Genomic DNA, 24,061 nt, shown 5'->3' with positions numbered 1-24,061 from the left:
GCCAATCAGTGTCGACTTGAAAATGACGCGATTTTGTAGCCAATGAGCGTTCAATGTAGTTTCATCATCCAAAAACAGAGCTAACAGGCTGCGTTCGCCCAGTCTGCGGTTTACCTGCGCCAACATGGCTGATGAAACAGCGAAAGCGCAGACTGCCAAACCTGGCGGAGACACGATATTTGGAAAGATCATACGCAAAGAGATTCCTGCCAAATTCATCTATGAGGATGATCAGGTATGCAGTTAAAGCGTTTATTCTTGATCAAATATCGCTGCTGGTACTGTGCGGCTTCAGGTCCTGACAGGATACATTTAGCTAATGCTAGCTCTGCGCTAGCTTTGCAGTAACGGTACTGGAAAGCTTTTTATAAGCGTGCCATGTGGAACATGTCAATAACAGAATAAACCAGCCGAGGGAAAGTCAGTCAGTCTGCTAACAGACTCTGCAAACCTGGAATGACACAGTGAACCACAACAAACTTATATCTTTTGCTGCAAGTTGGCGTCTGGGGTTGCCATTGGCTCATATATGGGCGACTTGGAGCCAGTGACTTGTCATGTGTGCATGCACATCTGGTAGAATATTCATATTCACTACTATGAGGCAGCATATTTGAGATGCAACTCTCTGGTGCAGATAAGCTGTACTAAGTTTTTGTCTGTTGTTATTGTGGGCTCATAGAAACTGAGGGTAAATAAGCCGTGCAATATTGAGACACACCATGTTGAAATGTATGCATATATGGGAAGTCACAGCTGGAAAAAACAGTGATTAAGGTTTTCATTAATAATCTAAATTCATTATGCACTAACAGTTATCTCTGTATTTTTCATGTTGATGCTTCTACTCTTTGCAGCCTCCTGCACATTCTTAATTTGGCCCTTTGTGTTTCTTTGTATTTCAGTGTATTGCCTTCCCCGATGTAGCTCCTCAAGCTCCCACTCACATCCTTGTAGTACCAAAAAAGCCAATTGTTCAGCTGTCACAAGCCGAGGACAGTGATGCTGCAGTGAGTATGACTGTATGGGTTTCAGCTTTTAGCCACGAGAGGGAGCCATTTACAACAATTTATTCTCAACACTACTTCAATCAAAAGCTTGCATCTTTTTTGCATCCGTCTTTTCATCTTAGTGTCATTGATTAAATGCTCTCTCTCTGCTGCTTAGTTGTTGGGCCACATGATGCTGGTTGCAAAGAAGTGTGCTCATGAAGCAGGTCTGTCTAAAGGCTACAGGATCGTCATCAACGATGGGCCAGATGGCGGTCAGTCAGTCTACCACATCCACATCCACGTCCTGGGTGGACGCACTATGGGGTGGCCCCCTGGCTAACCTCCATCTTCCTGCATAGGCCAATTTATCATGTTAACGTCTGTTGTCTGACATCCAGTACTGTTAAATTCATTTGTCCATTGAGTCAAAACCTTGAAATCCATCGATGTCAATAAAATTTACAATAACAGAGACTCTTGTCTTTTTTTTATTTTTTTTACACCTAATTGAATTGAATTTTTTTTTAATTATGATGACACCTTGAATGTCTTCATGCTGTTTGGATTCTAGGATGCTAAGCTTATATTTGAAGGAAAGAAGAACACTTGGTGTTCCCATTGTGAGGAGAATTCATATCACTGCAGCTGAAGATATTGATTCACAGGTCCGTCAGCAGTACTTGGTCTGCTGTAAGAGACATGCCCAAACTCCTGCTGTTCATTTCTTGCTATTAAGATGCACCATGTGCCATCTTGGATTGATGAATTTAGTTCCCTGATATTGATCTCATTCTTCAGTTGATACTGTAGTTTTAATGTGTCCATAGATGAAGAAGTACTGGAGGTCTATTGTTGGTGTGCCTCCATATGAAAAGATACAAACAGTTCAATATGCAAATGTGTAAGAGAGTCCAGGCAGCACAAAGCTTGCTGAGTCATTTGCATTTTGCGTTGACACATGATTAATTGCCCCAAGTGTAGAAGGATCTACTTCTACTCAGCAAGAATGGAAGTAGACCCTGAGAATGAAAATGAAAATAACTCTGACTTTACAACAAATCCAGTGATTTTTGTATGTCTTTCAATAAATGCACTTGGTAAATTTTGTTTTGGAATACTTCAGGCTAATATATATGTAATACTGGCATAGTCTGTGTTTTAGCTCAAAAAGCAACCCTGTGGAAATCTGAGCCAGAGTAGGTTTGCGTGGGAGGAATAAAATCCTTTAATGCTGTACACAAAATTATGCAGATTCTTGTCCGCACTTCTTCTAAGAAAGAAAACAACCGAGAGACAAGTGAATGGCTCTGTTTTATTAACAGTAAGAACCAATGCAGATAGCTGAACAAATATAAAATGCATGAAACATCCACATAATTTTAAAAATAAAATAAATAAAACAGTGGCTTTCTTTACAAAAATAAGAAAAAAATAATACAAAGAACACTGATCCGATGTCACATAGAATTGAAAAAATAAACATGTACCTAGCATTCACAATACCCTAATCTTTTTATGATAAAATGGGGCCGGAGACAAAATAGGTCAAAGAATTCAAGGCTTTCTTTAAACAGTTTCAGAGGCAAGGCAGTCATTTCTGATATCAGGCAGAGTGACATCACTCATTTCATGCAGCCTGTCACTGCGTCTTCACTTTGTCTGCATGGAAAAACAAGGATGTGCAAAATAAGTTTTTAGACAATTACTTTCTTCTTTTAATCAATGCCCTTCTATTGTCAAAATGGGCACTTTGAGGCATTGAAAATAGGTGTACAGTACAGTTATAGAGAGAAGGAAATGAGCAAGTATTCTGGTACCTAATTTACTATTGTCAGAGTATCTAAGTACTAATACACTGCCTTTAAGTCATTTTACTCTAGACACAGACTATAAGCTGAGGAGATTCAGAAAATGGTTAGTCTCCATAGAGTAACTACGAAAGCAGCAAAGTCAATGAGAAAGGGGTTAATTATACAAACTGCACCTTTACAGTATCCAGTATACTGGAGCTCCCCTCCCCCTTGTAGAAACAAAACAAAGAGCCTTCAGGATTTACACTGGTGTGACGTTAAAAGCAAAATTCCTAAAAAAGTAGGGGAGCTAATTTTTAAAAAAAATTCACCGACTCACTTTGAACCACTGGAAGGCCTTTTTGTGAGTCGGTCTCTTTTTGATGGCACGTTCATTTAAACTCATTTCAGCAGCTTCTTTATGTCCATGTTGCATCTGTACTTGAGTGGCAACAAAAAGATGATCATTTAAAAGTACAGCAGCAGTGTCTGAATAAAAAATATTTTGACATGATAAAATAGAAATCGCATTTCCGGTGAGTGTAAAAAGTAGAAAATAGCCAATTAGAAATCATTAAAAAAAAGGAAAAAATTGAGCAGAAGACAGCAAAAAAGCTAAGGGCAAAGATTCCAACATGCTTTATCACGTGTGTCAGCAATGATTAAAATAGAGTTTCATTGTAATGAATAAACCGCTTCAGTCTTTGATTTGTTGGCAGAAAAAAGGTCTTCAGAGACATTCAGAGAAAAAGCACCAACTGCAATAGAAGTTTACATTGAGATGAACCGGAAAATCAAGATTCATTTCAAGATCCCTCTGCTGTTGGAAAATGACTTCATCAAGAAAGCTGTCAACTTTGGTGAGTGGTTTTTATCATTGGTTTCCCAAAGGCTGCTACTGTTGAGTAAAAGACTCATTGGATATCAGTAAGATCAGCACAGAGCAGCGTCCTGTAAATGCTACTGCAGCGACAAACTGAAGCCAGCTACCGGGAAGGAAAGAGTGACTTATAACAGGTGAGGATGGAAACAGGTGAACTCAGAGGTGGAGAGGCATTAAAAATCAGGTTTGGCTCAATGGACGGTTACAATTCTGAAATATATATATATAGATATGTATATATCTATATATATATATATATATATATATATAGATATATATATATATATATATATATATATATATGTATATGAAAACATCTGCAATTCTTCTTAATTTCTGAAGTGATTCTAACAGTTCCAAGTTTAAAGCATGAGTAGTTATGTATGTGGTTTGCCAGGGAGGTTATTTAAGGCTGCTGAAATATTCTTTGCACTGAACTCGAGCTAATAAATTATTGCCATCTGTTGCACTTAATTTCCAAGTAAATAAAACACGTTGACAAAGTCTTATCTTACAATGCATTCAGTTTGTCTGAAAGAACTGTGTTCAAGTCAAAAAAGATTTTTTGAACATTATTTGCGTGACAGGGGCTACGATGTTACTGTTGTGGATGTGTTTTAAGGCATGTCCTTAGTGTAGGATAAGGTCCAAACACACGAAGAAGGCAAGGGGAGTGAAGGAGACTGCACAACCACACAGATCTGTCCACCAAGATGTCAGGCTGGCCTGTGAGCATGAACAGTCGGAGGATGAGATGTCATTGTAAGTCGGCTCAAATCATTCATGGGTAAATTTCTGCTTGAGTGCATGTCCATGGTGCATCACTTGATGATTATTAAATCATCTTTTTACTATACTACAATCCTAAAATGATATAACCAGCAGAATGGCCGGTGTCCGGTCAAAAAAAGAGTGTGTTTCCACACCTGCATCACTGTCAGCATTACTGTTCACCAGCCACCTGCACTCCAATCCTTACTCGTGTTTATTCACATAAAATTCATCTCAGAAACATAATATTCATTTCTGCGCGATGGCCTCCTCTCCGCTTGGCCTTATGCGGCTGAAGGGCAGTCCTCCGACCCCTGTTAAAGCCAAACCCACGCTGGTGTCCTGTGTACTCTTCTCCATGCTGGCAGAGGAAGTCTGAACCCTGGAGCAGGCTGCTGAACCTCCAGGCCCAGGAAGGATCTCCGGCAGTGATTCTTTGACTGGGGGTACCGACCCGGGGTTGTTGGCAGATGTTTTGGCGGTTTGGGGCTTGGTTGGGGTGGTGGGGCTGGTCAGACTGAGGCTGGCCAAGGCGTCCAAAGTCCCATCTGGGTCTACCATCACGTTGATCACTGGGACAGAAACAGTGATACAATCAGTTTGTGGAAGCTACTGTCCACTTACTGCTGTAAACTGTAGATTGTAATCATGGAATAGCCTCATAAAAACAGTACCAATAAGGCAAATTAACATAAAATTTGAGTGTTAAAACTCAACAATATTATTTCAGATTTGAAGCTATGTAAGTCAAATTAAATATTTGAGAGATATTGATGTTATATACATCAATGTCTGACAAATATCTAAAGAAAAAACATCACTCAACTCTAAGTTTTTGCAATTTTTCGCTGCTTTCCATTTTTCATATGCACATAATCATCAACCATTACATGTTAACAAATAAAAACATGGTGTCTAAAATGTTCAAAATGTAGCATAGAGGTGTGCATGTGTCTTCTGCTTTACCTTGGAGCTGCTTCTCAACTCTCTTCAGTTCAAGCAGAATCGAGGAAATTTCCTAAAGAGGGGAAGTATGGACAGAACCATTAGCTCCCTGTATAACTGTAGTTTTCTTCTTATCAAATATCATTCAGACAGACGGGTTTCTGTACCTTGTTGGAGGTTTTAAGGAGTGGTATGTCACTCTCTGACCTCAGTTTACTTTCAATTTCCTCCCAGTTCCTGTCCTTATCCTTGAACAAGATCCTGGAGAGAAATAACACACAAAAGGAGACGTTGATAGAGGAGAATTTTTGATACAAAGGGGGGGAAACGAGAGGTTGATGGACTGTAAAAATGCTGATACATAGTTTAAAATGAAAGAATTACCTGATCTTTCCTGCTGTTTTGTCAACAGAGTTTCTTATCTTGGACGACAATTGAGAAACTGAGTGGAGGAGCAGGCTGTCCAACACCGCCTGAATACACACACAGAAAGAAAATAACTGTGAAAAGTGGCAACCTGAAGTGGGTTTCAGATGTTCTTGTCAAAGCCTCAGTGTGGTGTCTTGGTTCTGCTTTGCCCCTCACATCCTCTCTGTTCCAGGTGCGTCTCCTCAAGGCTCGGGGCTCCAGACTGTCAGGAGCTCGGGGTCGGTGCTCCACTGGTTTACCGTTAATCTCTGGTGCCTTATTGGTTGAGATAACTGGGGGGATTTTTCTGAAGTTGAGGCTCTCATCAAACACCCGATCCACCAACTGAGAAAAGACAGAGAGAGGGGAGAGAGGAGGGAAATTAATTGCAGTTTCTTAATCCAGTGTTACTCCAGTTTTGTTTGACAGAGTTATGTAAGGATGTGAGAATTTGCGAGAACTTAAGGAATGAACCACTCAGTGAAGGAAAGCTAGATGTGAATCTAATTGTGCTGAAATAAGTAAAGCCTCTCATGGCAAAAATAAAATGAAAGTGGAGCAGAGGGGAGTGTCATAGATTAATTCTTCTCAAAGCAGATGAAATCTATGAAACAGGAGAGAGGCAGCCATTTTTATCCAAGCAGCACGTTAGGAATGGTAAAGTTGCAATGGAAGCATATGCAGTAGAGGAATAGTAGAAGAAGAAAATCGGGCACCTTTTTCATACTCTCCTGTATGTCCGGCTGCATGGGACGTGCAGGGCCTACCTCTTCCCGGGTGTCGATGGCCGATCCCGGGGTTGTGGCGGCTGTGCTGACAGTGGTGCTGGGTGCTGTGCCAGATGAGCTGACTGAGTCGATCTCACCAGCCACATCATGTATTTCGCGGGCCAAAATTGCCAAGTCCTTAGCCAGGTCCTGGCTGATCCTGCGCACACAGGGGAATAACCTGTTAACCATCAGACAAGGTTCTTTAGGATGCAGGATTGACATCTACATAATTACAGCAATTAAAGATTCAAAGTTGTACAATAACATCTTATAGAAATGTAAAAACATTAATGGATCAGTACCGATACCTGGCTATCTCCTCGCTGTGTGCCGTCCAGTCCCTGATGTACTCCTCCTGCTCTTTCATGCGGTGTTTCATCACTATTCCACCCGGTCCCGGCACCACACCCGAGCCTGAGCTGGTGGTAGCGCTGAGTCTTGAGCTGCGGTGCTGGACTAGATGATGAGGCCGCACATGAGAGCGAGCCCCGTACTTCGGAGAATTCCTGCTGGAGCCAAACTCTTCCTCTGAGGTGGAGCCGTACTCCGGCGGCAGACGCCTCCACCTGCTGCTGCTGGACACTGTGAGGGCAATGGAAGGAGAGTACCATCTTTTACGAAAAGTTACTGCATCTGCTATTAAAAACATCTGTTTCTCACAAATAAATGATCTTGTGACATGAGAGGCTTAGTTATTCAGGCAGCCTCCAGCCATTACTGCTTTGATCTGACAAAATAAGAATGTTGCAAACAGAGGAAAAGGGATTCCTGTTGTTTGTGGGCTTCTATAATGAAGAAGAAGCTCAGATTTGAAACTCATATTATTGTCTGCAAGGTATGGTGCTTAAACTCCTCTTGAGCTAGGATAAAACAAAAAATGTGAATAATACTATTGAAGCAAAGCACTTTTTTTTAAATTAGTTTGTTAAGCTGTTGTTTATGGATGGATGGATAGCATGTTTCGCCATGATAAAACCACATTGAACATATAAACAAGAGCAAAAAGAAACATCTTGAGTTTGTCAAAAACTCTCTCCGTTAGAAGCCAACAGAAGCATCCAAAAAAGGTGCATAAGTCTGCATGGAACGAGGATGCTGCATGTTAAGCTGCTTCAAAATGGTAACACACCAGCTCCATTAGTGTAGCCGCACCATGATGAGACAATACCTTGTTCTATCTGTCTTTTGGGGGTAAAATGGAGAACGTGCTATAGTGTGAGCAGAGCATTTGGGTCATCATCATAGTGTTACTTAATGGATTTAAGAGAGGAGACACAGAGTTAACACTGAAACATATGCTAGAGCTGGGTCATCATAGTTCCGCTTTACTCACTGGCTTTTCTTTATGTGATGTGTTAACACTAGAAATTGTCATTTTTTTCTAATTCTATATACGTGGAAAAGTATTTCAAATCAATTCGGAGTCCAAATGTCCTTAGATAAAAGTATTTCATTAAAGTATTCATTAAATGACTGAAACACGCTGAGATACTCTTTTAGACAACCTGTTTTTGGTTTGATGAGCTTGGTTACAGCTTTGATTACTGTGACCCAGGTCTGACACACACACACACACACACACTGCACACAAGCAGTCTGATTAGTCTCTACTTTTGAGGTACAGTACCCATCAGCTCTTCCTCTGCATCACCACCTGCAGGTTCAGGCTGAGAGCTCTCTGGACGATGAAAACCAATACACAAAGTTCATCACAACAGAGTGAATATGCTTACAAAAAAATGTTTACACACCGACACAAAATGAGTAAGATCATTGCACCACTTTACTTTTTTTATGTTACTTTTCCTTGAGCTGATTTGCTCACCTGTGGGCGAGCAGTATCCAGATGTGGTCTTCGTTTTGGTCTCATTCAGCTTTGACACGCTGTTGGCTCTCATCCTGGGGGTCAGTCTGTTCTCTGTGGGCGTTGACGAACGTAAACCCAGACGCAGAGCAGTCTCTGCTGACAGGCGGGGCGAAGAGGTGGAGCTCCGGGTCACTGTGCACTCTGAGTCACTGCGGGCTGAGATGGAACCCAGACGGTTCCTTCGTGGTTGTGCCAGCATGTCGAGCCGTGACGGTCCTTTCCTGCCAGATGGTGGCTTAGAGGTGGAGCTGGTGGTGGACACTTCAGAGGCCACAGAAACCCTGTCTGCATCAGCTAGATCTGTATCAGATGTGTCTCCAAGCCGGGCGCGGCGGAGAAGGGAGGCTCTTGTGGGCCGAGGCTGAGGCAGTGAGGCCTGCTTGTTCAGTGAGGAGGCCGTGGCTGCCTGGAGATTCCGGCTGCTTTTGGAGGAACCAGCGGCGGAGGTTTTGGCTGACCTGCCATCGAGTTTCGAATGGAGGACATCTTCTGAGCCACGTCTACGTGCTGAGTGCCCAAAAGATCCAGAGTAGGTTTCCTGGTCTGAGGAGAGGATATCAGAGATGGGAAAGGAAGAGGTCTGGTCATCATCAGTCAGATCCAGAGAAGGCTGGCGGGCTCTAGAGGAGGAAGAGGACGGCTGAGTAGAGCGGCGTGCATCAGTCCGGGTCGTTGCTTCAACTGTTCTACTTTTAGTTTTCCTCTCCAAGCGTTCACGAGCGCTGGCATTTGTGGTGCTGGTCTTGGACGCTGTACTCATGTTGCTTTTCTCCCGGTGCATGCTGCTGAGAGAACGGCGTTTTTGTACGCCACCAGCTGTTGTCTTCCTCTCTGCCTCTCCAGCTACATGACTAGCTGTGCTGGCTGTGTCCACATCGGATTCAGGAGAGATGGAGTCAGTTCGAGGGGGTAGGCCAGAACCGGAACCCTGAGTAGTGATGCCACTTTTGTGATCCAGTTTGTTCTCATCTCTTAGTTTAGCCTCTAAGAATGCCATGACAGCTTCAGTGTCCTTCAGCAGTGTAGCAGTGTCCATGCTGCCCACAGAGTCGCTGCGTTCAAGCCCACTGCTGCCTCTGTTGATGCGAGGGATGAGCTCTGAGGGAACATTAGAGCTAGGTTTCTCAATAGTGAAGCTGCCCTGGCGGACTAGAGGCTTCCCAGACTTCTCTCCTCCTTCTCCGACTTCTCCTTTCCTTTCCTCTGACCTCTTCCTCCGTTCACTGCTGCCAGAGGTCCGGAGAGGAGCCTTAGATGGAGAAGAGGTGGAGCTTTGTTTCCGTTTACTGGTCATCTCACCATCCTCCATCGGAGTTGGGGACTCTCCGTCGCCCTTGTTCTCCTTCTCCTGGGGCTCAGTGTCCTGTTTCTCTCCTATCTCAGACCTCAGTGCTTTCTGACTGGATTTAGCTCGGGGGTCATCCACGGGGAGCTGGGGGAGGGTTCTGCGTTTACGGTCTGTCGGACTGGAAGAGCATTCACCTTTGCTGAGTGATGCACCAGATTCAAAGGCATCAGCTCCTAGGCATAAAGGACAAACTATTGTAACACAGGATTCAATTGTTTTTGCTATAATAAAAAGGTTATTTCAAAAATGTTCAGAAACCGCTTTATACTGCCGGGTTTGAAATATATGGTGAATGTAAAAACTTGAATCTAGGTCTGTTTTTCTCAGAGATGTAGGTGAATACCTCTCTCTTTGTGTAGGAAGGTGCCTGCCTCTGGCCCAGAACCCTCTGGGTCTGTCCTGGTGTGATTGGCAGCTAAACTGGCCCACTGAGAGACCCAGTCACCGGGAAGAGCCTGATGCGACACAAAGAGTTTGGGGAAACAAAAGAGTAGGAAACAGGGCTGAGAAAATGGTAATAAAAGGCTGGTAATTCAGCTAGGAGTTGCATACAACAGACACAGCAAATCATGAAAATGTACTCATCTAAAAACCAATGAAGTTGAAATAAAACATGATCACAGATATTGCTCAAACTGTGGGGCTAAAGGGGGAGATATTACAAAAACTTCTTATATCCTTATTTAATTCATTATTCAACATAAATATGATCCTACTCAGACTTTGCACATGACTAATTCAAGACTGGAGAGCCACACCACTGTCTCCTGAAAGAATGCCAGGAGATAATGGAGCTTTTGAAATATTACTCCTAATTTCTCTTAAAAAATGTACTGGCATAAAAGAAAGAACAGACAGGCTGTTAGTGTAGACACACACTGTCCCTACTCTCTTATGAAATTGCCTGGAGGGCTGAACATGCCTTTCCTCATCTCAGTATGATCTAGGTCACTCTCTGGGAGGACTGGCCTCCTCACTTGAACAGTCTAGTGAAGTAAAGTGGTGAAATCACAGGAGTGACTACTGCTCACATTATAAAACTCAGCCATGAATCTTCCCCCACTTCTGGTATACAGAAGTGTATATCAGAAATACTGGAGTTCATTTCTCATCTGGGGAATTTTTCTGACCAACATGAAGCTGATAAAGAATGAGTACAGTAAGAGGATGCTACATTTCAGATAAAAAAAAAAAGAAAAACCTCAATTTTCTACCTCTTTCCCAATCTCTCCCTTCTCCTTTCCCTTTCCTTCTCCTTTCAGGTCTGACAGAATAGAAGCCCCCGTGTTCTCCTGCACACCAAACACCTACAAAGGAAAAAGCAAGAAATGTGGCAGAATGTGGGTGTTTTACACATGCAATTCAGGCAAATCTTACATCATTATTTTCTTAAGTGCATCTATATTCCATGTAGTCTTTATTCAGTGTTCAACATGAAAGCGAACAGGAGTGAACTGAACAAATGGAACTTGAGTTGCACAATTTACAAAAGGAGGAGAGAGTGAGTGGACAGCTGTGAGCAGTGTGCCAATTAGTGTGTCAGCTAATTACAGGAATTAGCATAACAACACTTCCAGTTCAGAGTGTAACATGCTCACACTGATGAGAAGTACACTCCACTTATCATAACACTGTCTATCTTAAAATAACACCTGTATATAACACTCTAAGATGTTATTTAGTAACTACTACATTGCAACCCTATAATAATGCAATATGTAATAACCCCTGGGAACAACTTATATTCCTAAAAATAAGTTTACAAGCTGTCAGAGGCCCAACTTCTAAATCGGATAGGTGACAATTAAAATGTCCCGTTAACTTCCATCTAGTCTGAGAGTCCATTCAAAGGGATTTTATTTACTCACTTAACTAGAGATGGTGATTAAAACAAATAGTAGCTTTTCTAGTATTTTCTTTTGCTTGAGCTCGTAAATACCGCCCTGAATCTCACACAGACTGACAGATTCAGTGTTCTACTTTCTCCTCTTTCAGAATTCTTTTCTGTGACCATGAAAGAGCGCTGAGCCACAAGACAGAATCAGCAGAAGCAAACTAATGGTGGATTTTCAGCCTCCCTGGAGCATTGTTTAATAACAAAGACGGTACTGGATGGAGAAGTTTCTCCAGGCTATTACTGAAGCATTAGATGTGACAGAGATGGGACAGAGAGAGTGAGTGGTGGTCAGACCAGGCCACAAAGAGATGACAGTGTTGTTTTAGAGGCAAGAACACCAGGTGGTCTCACAGGACTCACTAATCGTAAAAAAAAGTGTCAACGAAGCAGGTAATAAAGAGACTGTAAAAAAAAACTTCCTGTGGATTGGTCTTTTGTCAGATGCTTCTCTTTAGAATTACGACAAAGTAAGTTTAAATGATATACTTGTCATTCTATCTACTGTTCTTATGAACACAACTTGGTTAAGAAAGCTCTAACACAAAGATTTTTGATCTTCATATGACTTCTGGGGTAATTCAGGTCGATCAGAACATTACAAAAACAGCAAAAAAAAGCAGCCTGCTTAACCAGAGATATGGTACCCCACACAAACCTACGTCAAATAACCATAATTTACACTGACACTCCAACACCCCCCTTGGAATGAGATTTTTAAGGGAACTAACATTTAGAGAAAAGTCATAGCGAACTGTTGTGGCTTTCTAAGATGATATATAAGTTGAAAATGGGGAAATCAGCAAGTAAAATTGTGCACCTACCTTGTCTATCATGCGCCTGGCTTCCTCTTCTTCTGGGTTTCTGTTCTCCAGTTCAATAGTGTAAGTCCCCTTATCGCTATGGTCATCCTCTGCCTCACCTCCAGCTGTCCCCGCCCCTCTACCCACGACAGAGGCGTCCTCGCTGGGGCTGGTGGGGCTGCCTGTCGCCAGCCCGGTACTGGCTGAGCTCCGACCTATACTGGGATCCTCTGACCTTTGCTTGAGGAGCACACGAGCAGCTGTCGGGGCACCAGCAGTCACTGTAGCTGGTATGGGAGCTGGGATCTTACCTGGGGGTACACACACAACAAATCTTTGGAGATACACACACGCTTTCCCAGAGGACCCTGTTTTAAATTGAGAGTGTTATAAATTGGCCTTATTTTTAGACTTTATGTATTCATATTCTGTAGTTTACTAAATAATCTATGTTCCTAGTTTGTACTTTTACACTCTGCTCATACAAACGCAATGTATGTCCAAGACTTTAGGATGACGTAGCGGGATAAAATAACTGGGTCAGATAAAGCGTCTCTATTAGGACAGATAGGTCTGGTACAGTAGATACCCGCCTGAAACAACACTCACACACACACACACACACACACATTGTTTATCACACCCAAAGAACATGACGAAGATGGTGGATGGCCTGCTCATATCACTAACAAATGTTCAATGATACATTGTCGAGTGTAAGTACAACCTCTGAGATAAAGGTGAACATAAATATGAAATGTTTCCGGATATCGGGACTTGGTCGGACGGATTTCATGCGAGAACTCCATCCGAGTCCAGCGCTGATATACCTCACTTGTGATCACAAATAAATACTTTGTTTAACTTAAGATTTCTCCAGCTTGTTCTTGGGCTTCCAATGAAAGAATCGGGCTAACAAGAGACAAGCTGTCTTTTTAAGTGCATTTTGTGTTTTCAAATCCAAAGCCCCACATGAACTGTGCCTTTGAGGTGACAACATTTTTAGCATGTTTCACTATGATAAAAGGACATAGATTTGAACTTATAATCTACCTTATGAAAGCACACTATTACCTGAGTCTGAGGCTGTAGTGGCAGAGGTGGAAATACTAAACACTTTTGGGTGTGAAGGAGGCTGAGGACACAGTCCTTCCCCGCCTGCTCCTGCCCCGAGGAGGGGAGCGGTCTGGGAAAACGAATACGACCGACGCTTGCGAGGGTTTTCTTCGTCATAGAACTCGATCATGAAGGCCGTACGGGTTCCAGTTGTTCTGCTCCCGCTCACAGTTGTGTTCCCTCCTCCTCCTGCTGTTTTCAGGCGTTCCTCAATGGCATGACGGCGGTTGGCAAAACGCAGGCCCAGTCCATTCTCTGAGTCACTCTGGGTGCCATCCTCATGTTTGCTGCCTACTGGGATACAACAAAGAGAGACCTTAGTTAACTAACATGATCCTTTTTTTGAACAATAACAAATACCTTGTGGGAAAGGTGTTCATTTTCTCTGACAGCATTGCACAAAACACTGCAATTTACTGTGAAATAGACCTGTTTTCTTACCTTGGTTTTGTATAATTGAGCCAACAAATACTGATCACATGTAGGAAGTTAGATCAGCTAACATTCTTAAATCCATATCATTTGTACACAGAATTTCCATAGCAACGGAAAACAGCTACACTGTGCAGAGATTTAAAACAGCTCAACAACATGTGTGGCTGTTGAGATGTCTGTCATTTAAGCTATGATAACACCGAAAAAAGACAACAATATCCCAACATAAACCACAACACAGCACCACATCCACCTAAATCCACATCCATTGTGGACACCGCAACAAGAAACATATGTTTTTTTGCAAACCAATACAGTAATCCACAACAAACTTTCCGCTTGAGGCTGATTCTAACCGTTCAACCATCAAAAGAGAGCCTAGCTCCACAACATGTGATATACCTACCACATAACAGCAGTCTCACTTTTTAATCTGTCTGGGTTGAATCAGCAAGTCCTCTTAGTATCATGCAATTGTAGACAGTGTGCCACGCTAATCCAGACATGCCACCCACTCGACTACTGGCCCTGCCTACTTCACTCGCAGTGAGTTGGGAGAGGGGGAGGGAAGGAGGAGGACATGGAGGGGGAAACAGAGTAGGGGGCTAGATGTGTGAGGGTGAGGAGGGGTTAGGGAGTGGAGGAGGAGGAGGAGGAGGAGGAGGAGGAGGAGGAGGAGGAGGAGGAGGAGGAGGAGGAGGAGGAGGAGGAGGAGGAGAGGTGAAAGGGGAAGAAAAGGGAAGGCTGAACAGGGAAGAAGGTTGGGGGATGTGGAAAAAGATGAGGGTGGATGTAATTGGAGAGTGGATTAGGTTGGGGGAAAGGCAAGAAATCAGAGACTAAAGGAGGCTGAGTATTTAGTATTTTGCCATTTGAGATGACAGCTACTCACAAAATCAGTCAGGCCCAACTAAGCAGTTAGCTATCCAACAGTCACTTAGTGAAGAAGTAAAGGGGCAACCAGCTTCTATTTCACACATCACTTGTATTAATCAATGCAATGTTCTACATTCTTCACTATTCTTTCAACAAAATAACACAAAGAACCACAGCATGGATCCATACTATAGCAACACTCCACAATGCACAGATAGCAAGGTTGTCAAAGAAATGGAGTCAGATGGAAATCAACACTGACAGTTAGATACTCACTTTTAACAGTATTGATATCAACACTTTATCGCTGCTGACAGGCAGACACACAGCCTCTACCCTCACCAGCAGCTGAACAGGCAACACATTTACATGATATTATAGAAAAAAAATCATTGAGATAGTCTAAGCAAAAACAGACTCTTAAAAATTCATGCAAAATATGTGAATATGACTGATTGATCAGTGATCCAGTTAAATGTCGGCTCATAACTGTACTGACTGTTCGACGTTTACCACAAGGATCTGGCCTCTGTCGCTGGCATAAAACTAACTCGTTCGTATTTTATTGAATCTTCAGAAATGATGCCTATATTTGCCAATTTTTTCCTGTAATTTGCTCTGAAAAGTCAAGTTATGAGCAGTACTGACATAAAAATAAAAGTTTTACACACATGAACACATTAACGTGTCTGCGTAGAAGTTCTTCACTGTAAGACAATACAAGTGTGCCTGCAGAGCACAAAGAGCCGGATCCTGCTGGTGGGTCGTTTTTTGGCGCCACACCAGCAAAATTAAGCAGAATTTTTCTCCGAAGCATGAAATGTACTGAACCTGCTCCACAACACTCACAGATAGAAGCATGCCAGATCAACAGCCCAGAGGGTAAAAGTTGTTTTCAATAAAATACAAATGGGGCTTCTTTCCAAGCGTAATAATGTGAACAATGTGTTTCAACCTTGATTTCCATAAAAAAAAAAAAAAGCAATCCTCCAAATAACATGAGTGTGTAGGAATCTTCTACATACTGTAAAACCAGAAAAAGCAACACCCTCTACTGTTTCTCACATTAGAAAAGGTGAGGCTCTGTCCAGTTAACCTAAGAGTCCTGCAGAAGTTACAATGTCTCCGTATGCTGTGACTTTAAGGTCTAACTTTTAAAAAAAGGGGAGTCAAAAAAGAAAATTAAGCAAAGCAATTGTATTGTGTCTTCTTAAGATCTGGAACTTTATCATTAAGTCATATTTTATCATAATTTATAAAAAAAGAAATCAACATTGTCTGTCCATATTAGGGAAAATGAACATATATCTCAGCCCCTGCAGTTTTCTTTTTTAAAGTTTGTCTCTCCTGAGCCATTTACCATTATGAAAGTAAAACATGAAAAATGGTGAAGTTCCCCTTTGAGTATTGTTTCTGCATTGGAGAATTATAATGGTTCTATCGCCTTGGGCATGTTTCTGAGTCTGTGGCTCAGTTGCCACATGCATACATCCTCCAACTCTCATGTCTTTAATCACAGTTAGTCATGTGATGATAAAGCATACATGTCATTAAAAAGAAGAGAAAGAAAAGCAGAAATGGAACAAGAAAAGAACGCAGCAGAGCGTTACAGTGGGTTGAGCAGATCAGCAGATAACGGACAGAGAGAGACCGGTCTTACATATTGTGTTCCCCAGACAAAGAAGCCCTTGGAGGGGCCAGAGAAGAACAGAGATGTCTGTGAGAGTCCAGTGCTCTGTCCCGCTTGCCCCACTATGACTCACAGTGGAGCTTTCCTCTGCCCCAGCACACATACACACAACTGAAAAGCCGAAACAAGGATGCACTGACTGCTTGTCTGCAGGTCATGCACACACAGTCACAAAAACACACAAGTAAACATGCAACTCCAAACATAGATAGAACAGTGTATGCAAGCATATAATTCAGCTCAACACATACACAGTTGAATTCTGACCACGGTGAATCTATTAAGCTTTCACGACTACAGCAAATGAATAGAACTGCTACCCAAAGCACTCAGTCAGTCAAAATCACATAATAGCCCTGAAACCTCAATAACATTTAAATCATTAACCTTACATTGATAATAGGCACATGCAGCAAGGCAATACAGCCATTTTTAGATGCACATGCAGCAGTTCACAATTCAAACAGAATAAAGATGTAACTTGTACATGCCTCTTTACAGCGAGAAGACAAAGACTCACCTTGATGCTTGAAAATCAAGCGTTGGCTCAGTTGCCTCCTATAAATTTCCTCCCTAAACCTCAATGACACACCCTAAGCACATCTCACATTCCTCTTCTCACGCTGCTTGTCTGCAGGTCAGTGCTGAGCATGCTTCAAGCGTGCACATACAGCCGACACAGACACGGCGAAATCCTGCCACACAAGTCCGCATGTGAGCGGCACACACTTCACACTCAATCGGTGCTGAGAGCCATTTCACACACACGCTACTGCAGCCTGCACACACACACAGATACAAACAGATGTTCACAGACAGATTGTGCTCTGAATTCTCTGCTTCCCCGCCATCAACTGCATCACTGTTACTATAACAACTATCAACCAAATACTGCTCTCTCTTCCATTGCCACCTCCCTTTCTGCCGTTACTGCAGTCCACATAACAAGCCTCACTTTCTCTCCCCCATTTGCTTTTCCTCAAACACTCACCTTTGCTGCTACTGCTGCAAACACTGCTCTCCATGATTCTTTCCCAGCTCCTTCACACTCTCACCCATCTCCGCAGCGTACCTGCTTTTTTCACACCTCACTTCGCACTGTCAGCATCTGCAGAAAGCTTCCCATGCATCTGTCCACCTACCCTCTATAAATCCCTCTTCTCCTCCTGGCCCAACCTTTCATCCCTGTTTCTTTTCTCCACCTTACTGTTTTTTCTTGGTTCCCATTAGCTCAGCAGTGTTTTGCAGTTACAAATCCATCAGTAAACCAATCAGTTGAAACACATCCATTAGGTGAGTCAATGACATTTTTCATAAATCTCAAACCGTAACCAAAGTATAAATAGCAACAAGGCTTTAAAGATTGCTAGGGAAGATATACAGAGGATACCCATGATTAAAAAACAAAACAAGTAATCGCACCAAAGCAACTTAAAAAGCTCTTGTAATCAGGTGTTAACTGCTTTGTGTGTAGATTTCGTAAATGGTGAAAAAATTCAATTCAAGGATAGATGCTAAGCCTTTTCATGGTCTGTCAGAGCAAAGAAGAGTGAGGTTTAAATGTTTCTCTCTGTCAGCTGCAAATTTCCCTTCAATGGTGACCATAGCCAACCGCTCCTGATCCTAACTATGCACTACTATAAGACAGGGCTCCAGGTTTAAAGATAATTATTTGAGACAACTAGGTGCATCAGAACTACTTGGTAATATGTGAACTTTTTGTTTTTTTAATTCGACATCATATACTCAGTGAAACAGCAGGATGAGATGAGGCAAAGCTGTGTGTGTGTGTGATGTGTGAGAGACGGAGAATGCAGAACCAACATAGGGTTCTAATTTCAAAGAAGCCCTCTGCCAGTCATCCAACTTAATGAGCTCACACGGTTTGTAAGGTAAATTATTGTAAAGTAGGTAGCACCAGGTATTTCATGTGCTGCTCTTAGTGAGGCCCAAAATTTGCAAAAACTAGTTTGACAAAAAAAGCTAAACCTGAAACTTTTGTAAAGGGTAAAGACAGCATCAAAAGAACTATCCACGAACATATGCACTGATGGAACGGCAGCATGTCTGCTTGCAGCATTTTAAAAAAAGGTAATCTACAAATCGTCTGAGATAACAAATTCAATACATCCTACCAAAGTGGGAAGGGAGACCTGCCATTCACGAACTTCCCAGGTCATATTCTGGCAAAGTTGTTCACAGAAACGGAGTTTATGTAAATCTGACCATCAGGAAGAAATCAACTTGTGTGCAATCAATTGTCAGTGACATTCAGTAAGTTTACATATTACAAGAAAAAAAAAACTAATTATTGTGTTGGTCAGACCAAAACCACATTTTTAAAATGCATAAAAATAAAAAACCCAGTTACATGTAAAATCAAGCTTCCCAAAACCAGAATACACCCACATAATGCAGTCAGGGTTTGAATCACTCCTGCGTGTATATGCTCAACTAGATTCAAATGGGCCACGGTGCTCCAATGTTCCAACTTTTTGCATCTTTTTGTAAAAACAGTAAAGCATATGTGTATATTTATGCAGCTTGGTTCCAAGTTAGCCCATTAAGACTTTATGTCAACTCAACTCAAGTAACTTAAAGCATTTCCAGACTGTCGGTCTGCTCTAATAAAATCCTGATTTTATAACCTCAGCATCATCTGACAAAATCACCAAGTTACTTAAACACAGTCAGTGCAGTGAATTCGGATACACTTTCATGTACAATGATGTCCCACACATAAGGTTAGCTGCGTCAGACATACCTGGATTTTGCTTCCATGCATGTGAACTAGGACGGTGGTCCAATGAAAAGGCCAATTCGAGCTGTAACCATAGTGTGACTTAACTGGTCATGTTACCATTCTGACTGACGAATTGACTTAAATCAACTGCTTTACTTAGTTTTTATTTTAAGGAAGGGGCAATATGAAGAGATTCATGAATTTAGTGTCGAAGCACAATTTAATGATTTTTCTCTCAAAGTTCTACTTCACGCTTTGTTTTTTGGGGTTTTTTTCAAGTAAAAGGGAAGTTTAATATTTCTTTAAATTGTCTCCTTATTGTCATAGCTTCTTTAGAAATACAGTTAATGTGGAAAAAATGTGAAACGGTTGAGTTAAGCGCTGCTCCTAAATTTTGTGCCAGAGCAACAATTCGACTTATGGAAAAAATTTGTCTGGAGCCGTTTGGGAAGAGACAAATGGAAAACTAAGACAAGCTTAAATCATGTAAGCTGCAGTGGTATTACAGCCATTCTGGTGCAATAATTAATAGCTCTGACAGGAACATTATTAAAAAGAGTAAAATGAGATTCTTTTGTAGGAGAACCAGGATGTGGTACAACAGAAAACCGAATCCACAGACACAGAAATATAAACAGAAAATAACCTCCACCTTTGAGTCTTTTCAGATGGACCGGCACGTCGCTCTTAATGCTCTTGCTGTCTTCCTCCGTTGACTCACTGCGCACCAGAGTTGGGTCATTATGAGCCAGCCAATCAGCCACCTTGCTCTCTGACGCCATCATAGCAGCTTGCAGTGTGCTCAGGTCCTTGCCTCCTGTGCCTCCACTTCCAGCTCCACTCTTCTTGGAGCGAGATCTGGGGTGGTCTGGTGTGAACTTTGACACGTGGTCTTTAATGGTGACTTTCCCAGGAGAAGTGTTGTCAAACTCTATGGTGAAGGAGGCGTGACCTTGAGCTGTGGAGCAGACAGTGCAGTTTTACTACTGTGTCAGTAAGTTCTAAACACAAGACTGCAAACTGAAGCACTTCTAAACTCCTAAAATGAACTTCTTGCTTATCAAAATTTATAAAGCTTTTATAATTATGTAAGAACACTGAAAATGACTTCATGCGTGTGTTCAAACAACCAGACTGTTACCCTGTTTACTCTGGACAAACAGTGGCCTCTCCCTGTCCTCTTTCTTTGTGCCATAAAGGATTTCTCAGAAAAGCCAACTTGAAAACACTCAGAAATTACCATGCAAATACAATACAATACTGCACTAATGTTGCAAATTAATACTGTGGGTGTTTACCATCCATGCTATTATCAGTAATGAAATAAAAATCTTCAACAACACAGTCCCTGTTGCCTCACATTCCCTTTAAAAATAAAGATATACGACACAGAGACAAAAAGGTACATTTACTCACAATAAATATGAATAATTCAAATCTACATTGCATTTCACCTGCACCGGTGTGACTGGACGCACCCTCTGTATCCTTGGTGGGAATCTCATGGATGCCATTATTGGCCATGTGACCTTCCTTGGTCGGGATCTCCAAGTAACTGGAGTCGTTGGCAGAAGATGCATGAAGACCGTCCTCTTTAGCTTTATCGCCTCGACGGGCCTCTTTGCTCTCTGTGTTTGGAAAACAAAATATCTTATTATTTTCATGGCTGTGAGCTCAAGCTTTCTAAGTTCATATGCATAGAAACTAACATGTAATAGTAGTAAACAAAAATGTATCTTTCAAAATGATGTGCTACTCATGGTCTGTTGAAGCGTCTAACAAGAAAAACATTAATCTAATGAATAACTTAACATCCAAATGCAGCAGCAACGTCAAAGAGGAATACCAGGACTCAATATCAAAAGTAATGACAAAGAAAAAGTAATCCAAGTGAAAGGTCACGCCAGCCTGCAAACAAACTAATTCAATCTTCAGCCCGTGAGTCTGGAGGATGCTTTGAAACATTCTGTCTCATTTTCAGTCTCTGTCACTCAAAATCAGAAGAGCTGATAAAGCTATTTAAAGAAGAGCACTTACTTTCTCATCTGTTTATATTAACAAACAGAACCTCTGTGGGGTCCGAATCTGATAAATGATATGTTCAAAAATTAAAGGGGCCATCTGCTTTATGTTGGGGACCAAATGTAGGAACATATGGCAATCGACAAAAAGAAACAAGAGAGAAGATTGTCTATGCAGAATGTAATCACATCATGTAAATAAAAAAACTGTAAGTGGATTTTTTTCATGCATTATATATACTTAAAACATGACTGTGCTTCTTCAGAAATAAAAAGACTAAGCAGGATCTTCCCAAAGAGAAACTGCTAATTTAATTCCTCAAGCTGATTCCTTCAATTCAGTTCTTAATATGAAGGAAAATCTCTTTGACATGATCAGTGGTTGCCTGCATAAGCTGCTCAGCAATTTTGTGAAGATTCACAACATAGTTTAAACAGAGAGAAAATATGAGAACGTTGGTCGTGACAGAGTGGTTTAATAGATTAGGTGCTACTACCCTAACAGTACAAAACAAAAGATTCAGCTTTTATAGCGCAGTGTTTTGGGCTGCTTTTGGTATCCAATTACTTTGAAAACACAATGATCATGATCAAATCCAATGATCCTGCTTTACGTCTTGTATTATAAATATAGTACATCCATTTCCTTTACTTCAGACCTTACTAAAAGGAAAAAGTATTATGTTCATAGTCATTCACAAACAAGCAAACAATCATAGTTTAAGTTCTAAAACAACATCAAGTAAACTAAAGTATCACTATTAGCTCCTTATTTGAAATGATGATAACCTGACTAAACTTCCTCTGAAGTGTGTATAAGTATGAATGTAACTCAAATGGCTCATTAGGGGATTACCCAAAGCAGTCAATTCTGCAAAGAAGAGCTTCATAAACAAGTTAAATGCTTTTTATATAAAGACCATGCAGCTAAAACTAAAGCTAAAATATGCCACAGGACTTTTTGCTGGCTCAGCGCAAGCTTGTAAAACTCGAGTTTAATAGAATCCCATTTTATTTTCCTTTTGACTCTGCCCCAGAATATAAAAGCATGTCACAAATTTACATTAAACATGCTATTAAGATGTGACAGATTTTTATCAACAAATGTATGTAAAACAACCCATTAATAATAACCTGTACAGACTTCTCCTTTGAATATTTGAACTACTAAAGCGAGTTATCTGACTGAGTAGTTCTTAAAAGAGTAGCAAGCTGTAAAGTAAGTGCAAAGTAAGTAGACGTCAGACTAATAAAAAGTTGGTTTAATTTAAAAGTCCAGCTATATTAGCCCAAGTGTATGAATTTAAGAGCAATACTTACCAGAGAATTAAAGGATGTTTAGCTAATCATGGCTGCAGTGCAGAGTGGTCTGTTTGGACGCTGTGTGTGTGATGTGTGTGTGTTGGGAGGAAAGGGGGAGCTGGTGCAATGGCGTAACCCAATCAGCTTTAGTGACAATACATAAGGAGGGGGGTAGTGGGTTGTGACAACACAGTCTATTCACTGAGAAGGAGAAAGAGCACACACTAAACTTAACTGACATACACATGCGAGCAACAAAACCCTGACCTAAACCTCTCATTTTCTCTTTCACTTCCTCTCAGCAGCTATATCTGATGTGAACTGAGGAAACGTACGGAGGACGATCAAACTGTTTCGTAACAAGTAAACTGATAACATCGTCCTTTAATGTTGAGGCTCATGTTACTTATAAAAAGGCACCACAATACCCCTGCGGCATGCTGCTTCACAAAACAAGTCCAACATTATTGCATCCACTCCAAAAGTCAAAGCTGTAAGACGGCAAAACGCCTTCCACTCACCCACTCCCCTGACTGAAGTAGTCAATCCCATTTGCCTGGATGTTTGAATAGCTTTAAGGGTTTCAAATCACGTTTGCACGGCTGCAAAGATTTACTCAAAACACTTTTACTCTCTTCTAATCTCGCTCCACGAGAGAAACTTTACAAAAATCAACAGCCATATGCATGGCGAAGCACAGACACAATCTCTAAATACTCAAGTGCTGAAAAACAAGTTGGAAAATTTTCCGGTGAAGATGCTGCCAGACTATCCGTCCAGATGTGCAGAGAGATTTGAGGACGCTTCAGCTTGCTCCAGTGTTTGTGTATGATTAACCTCCCCCCACTCCTTCTGACCACACTGGTTCCACTAAACCAGCCTGGCACAGACTGAGTTTGCATCACTGAGCTGTTTCACTATTGGTGTACCCTCTAATCCTGTTACTCTGACTATCCACTGTGTGTTAGGAGGACCCCTGCCCCCTAATCCTTGGGTCACACACATAATGTAAGCAAACAGACATATTTACAAGCTCTGAAAAAAAGCCTTTGTTTGCACTTAGACATACAGTCTGAGCGATGACAGCATAGCCTGAGCACAGAAAAATAAACAAATAAACACATAAACTGAGCTTAATATGATTTAGTTCATATTTCACTGTCTAAATAAAATTGTTTGCACTACATGATTGAACTAAGCCTAATTCATCTATGGGTTATATAATAGCATGCTGTTGGTTTACAATATTATAATATGCTTAGTAAAACATTGACAAATCTGACCGATTATCTGCCATTTGAGATAATCATCATCAGCTGTTTATTTCATAAGATTACAGTGTTGGTTTTCAAACAGAAACGTCTCCGTTGCCAGAAGTTTTATCAGTGTGACTGCTGTGGAACAATG

At 41.4% G+C, this 24,061-nt stretch overlaps 2 protein-coding genes across 17 annotated transcripts in view; one reads left to right on the top strand and one right to left on the bottom strand.

Moving 5' to 3' along the window:
• The first annotated feature begins 61 nt into the window (after nt 1-61).
• On the top strand, nt 62-1,460 carry hint1 (histidine triad nucleotide binding protein 1). The gene is made up of 3 exons (XM_075484938.1): nt 62-235; nt 906-1,010; nt 1,168-1,460. The coding sequence occupies exons 1-3, from the start codon at nt 125-127 to the stop codon at nt 1,330-1,332; spliced, it is 381 nt and encodes a 126-aa protein (XP_075341053.1). The 5' UTR covers nt 62-124; the 3' UTR covers nt 1,333-1,460.
• Nucleotides 1,461-2,290: 830 nt separating this feature from the next.
• The window catches only part of cep170aa (centrosomal protein 170Aa), a 41,567-nt gene continuing 19,796 nt past the window's right edge, over nt 2,291-24,061 (bottom strand). For 2 of the 16 annotated variants that reach the window (XM_075479014.1, XM_075479023.1), the window contains exons 9-23: nt 20,786-20,959; nt 19,984-20,289; nt 13,546-13,881; nt 12,493-12,782; nt 10,989-11,081; nt 10,118-10,229; nt 8,385-9,947; nt 8,187-8,237; nt 6,862-7,141; nt 6,506-6,737; nt 5,967-6,134; nt 5,766-5,854; nt 5,549-5,642; nt 5,403-5,454; nt 2,291-5,008 (exon numbers count right to left, since the gene is read on the bottom strand). In XM_075479014.1, coding sequence (XP_075335129.1) covers nt 4,686-5,008; nt 5,403-5,454; nt 5,549-5,642; nt 5,766-5,854; nt 5,967-6,134; nt 6,506-6,737; nt 6,862-7,141; nt 8,187-8,237; nt 8,385-9,947; nt 10,118-10,229; nt 10,989-11,081; nt 12,493-12,782; nt 13,546-13,881; nt 19,984-20,289; nt 20,786-20,959 — 4,163 coding nt within the window. In that variant the 3' untranslated portion in view covers nt 2,291-4,685. Of the gene's footprint in view, nt 5,009-5,402; nt 5,455-5,548; nt 5,643-5,765; nt 5,855-5,966; nt 6,135-6,505; nt 6,738-6,861; nt 7,142-8,186; nt 8,238-8,384; nt 9,948-10,117; nt 10,230-10,988; nt 11,082-12,492; nt 12,783-13,545; nt 13,882-19,983; nt 20,290-20,785; nt 20,960-22,672; nt 22,878-24,061 lie in introns of those variants that run through there. The other 14 variants (XM_075479133.1, XM_075479089.1, XM_075479053.1 and 11 more) reach the window with 14 other exon arrangements.

The sequence above is a fragment of the Odontesthes bonariensis genome, chromosome 2, assembly GCF_027942865.1.
Source record: "Odontesthes bonariensis isolate fOdoBon6 chromosome 2, fOdoBon6.hap1, whole genome shotgun sequence".
In the NCBI taxonomy this organism is placed as follows: Eukaryota; Metazoa; Chordata; class Actinopteri; order Atheriniformes; family Atherinopsidae; genus Odontesthes; species Odontesthes bonariensis.
This window is presented reverse-complemented; position numbering and strand designations above follow the sequence as displayed.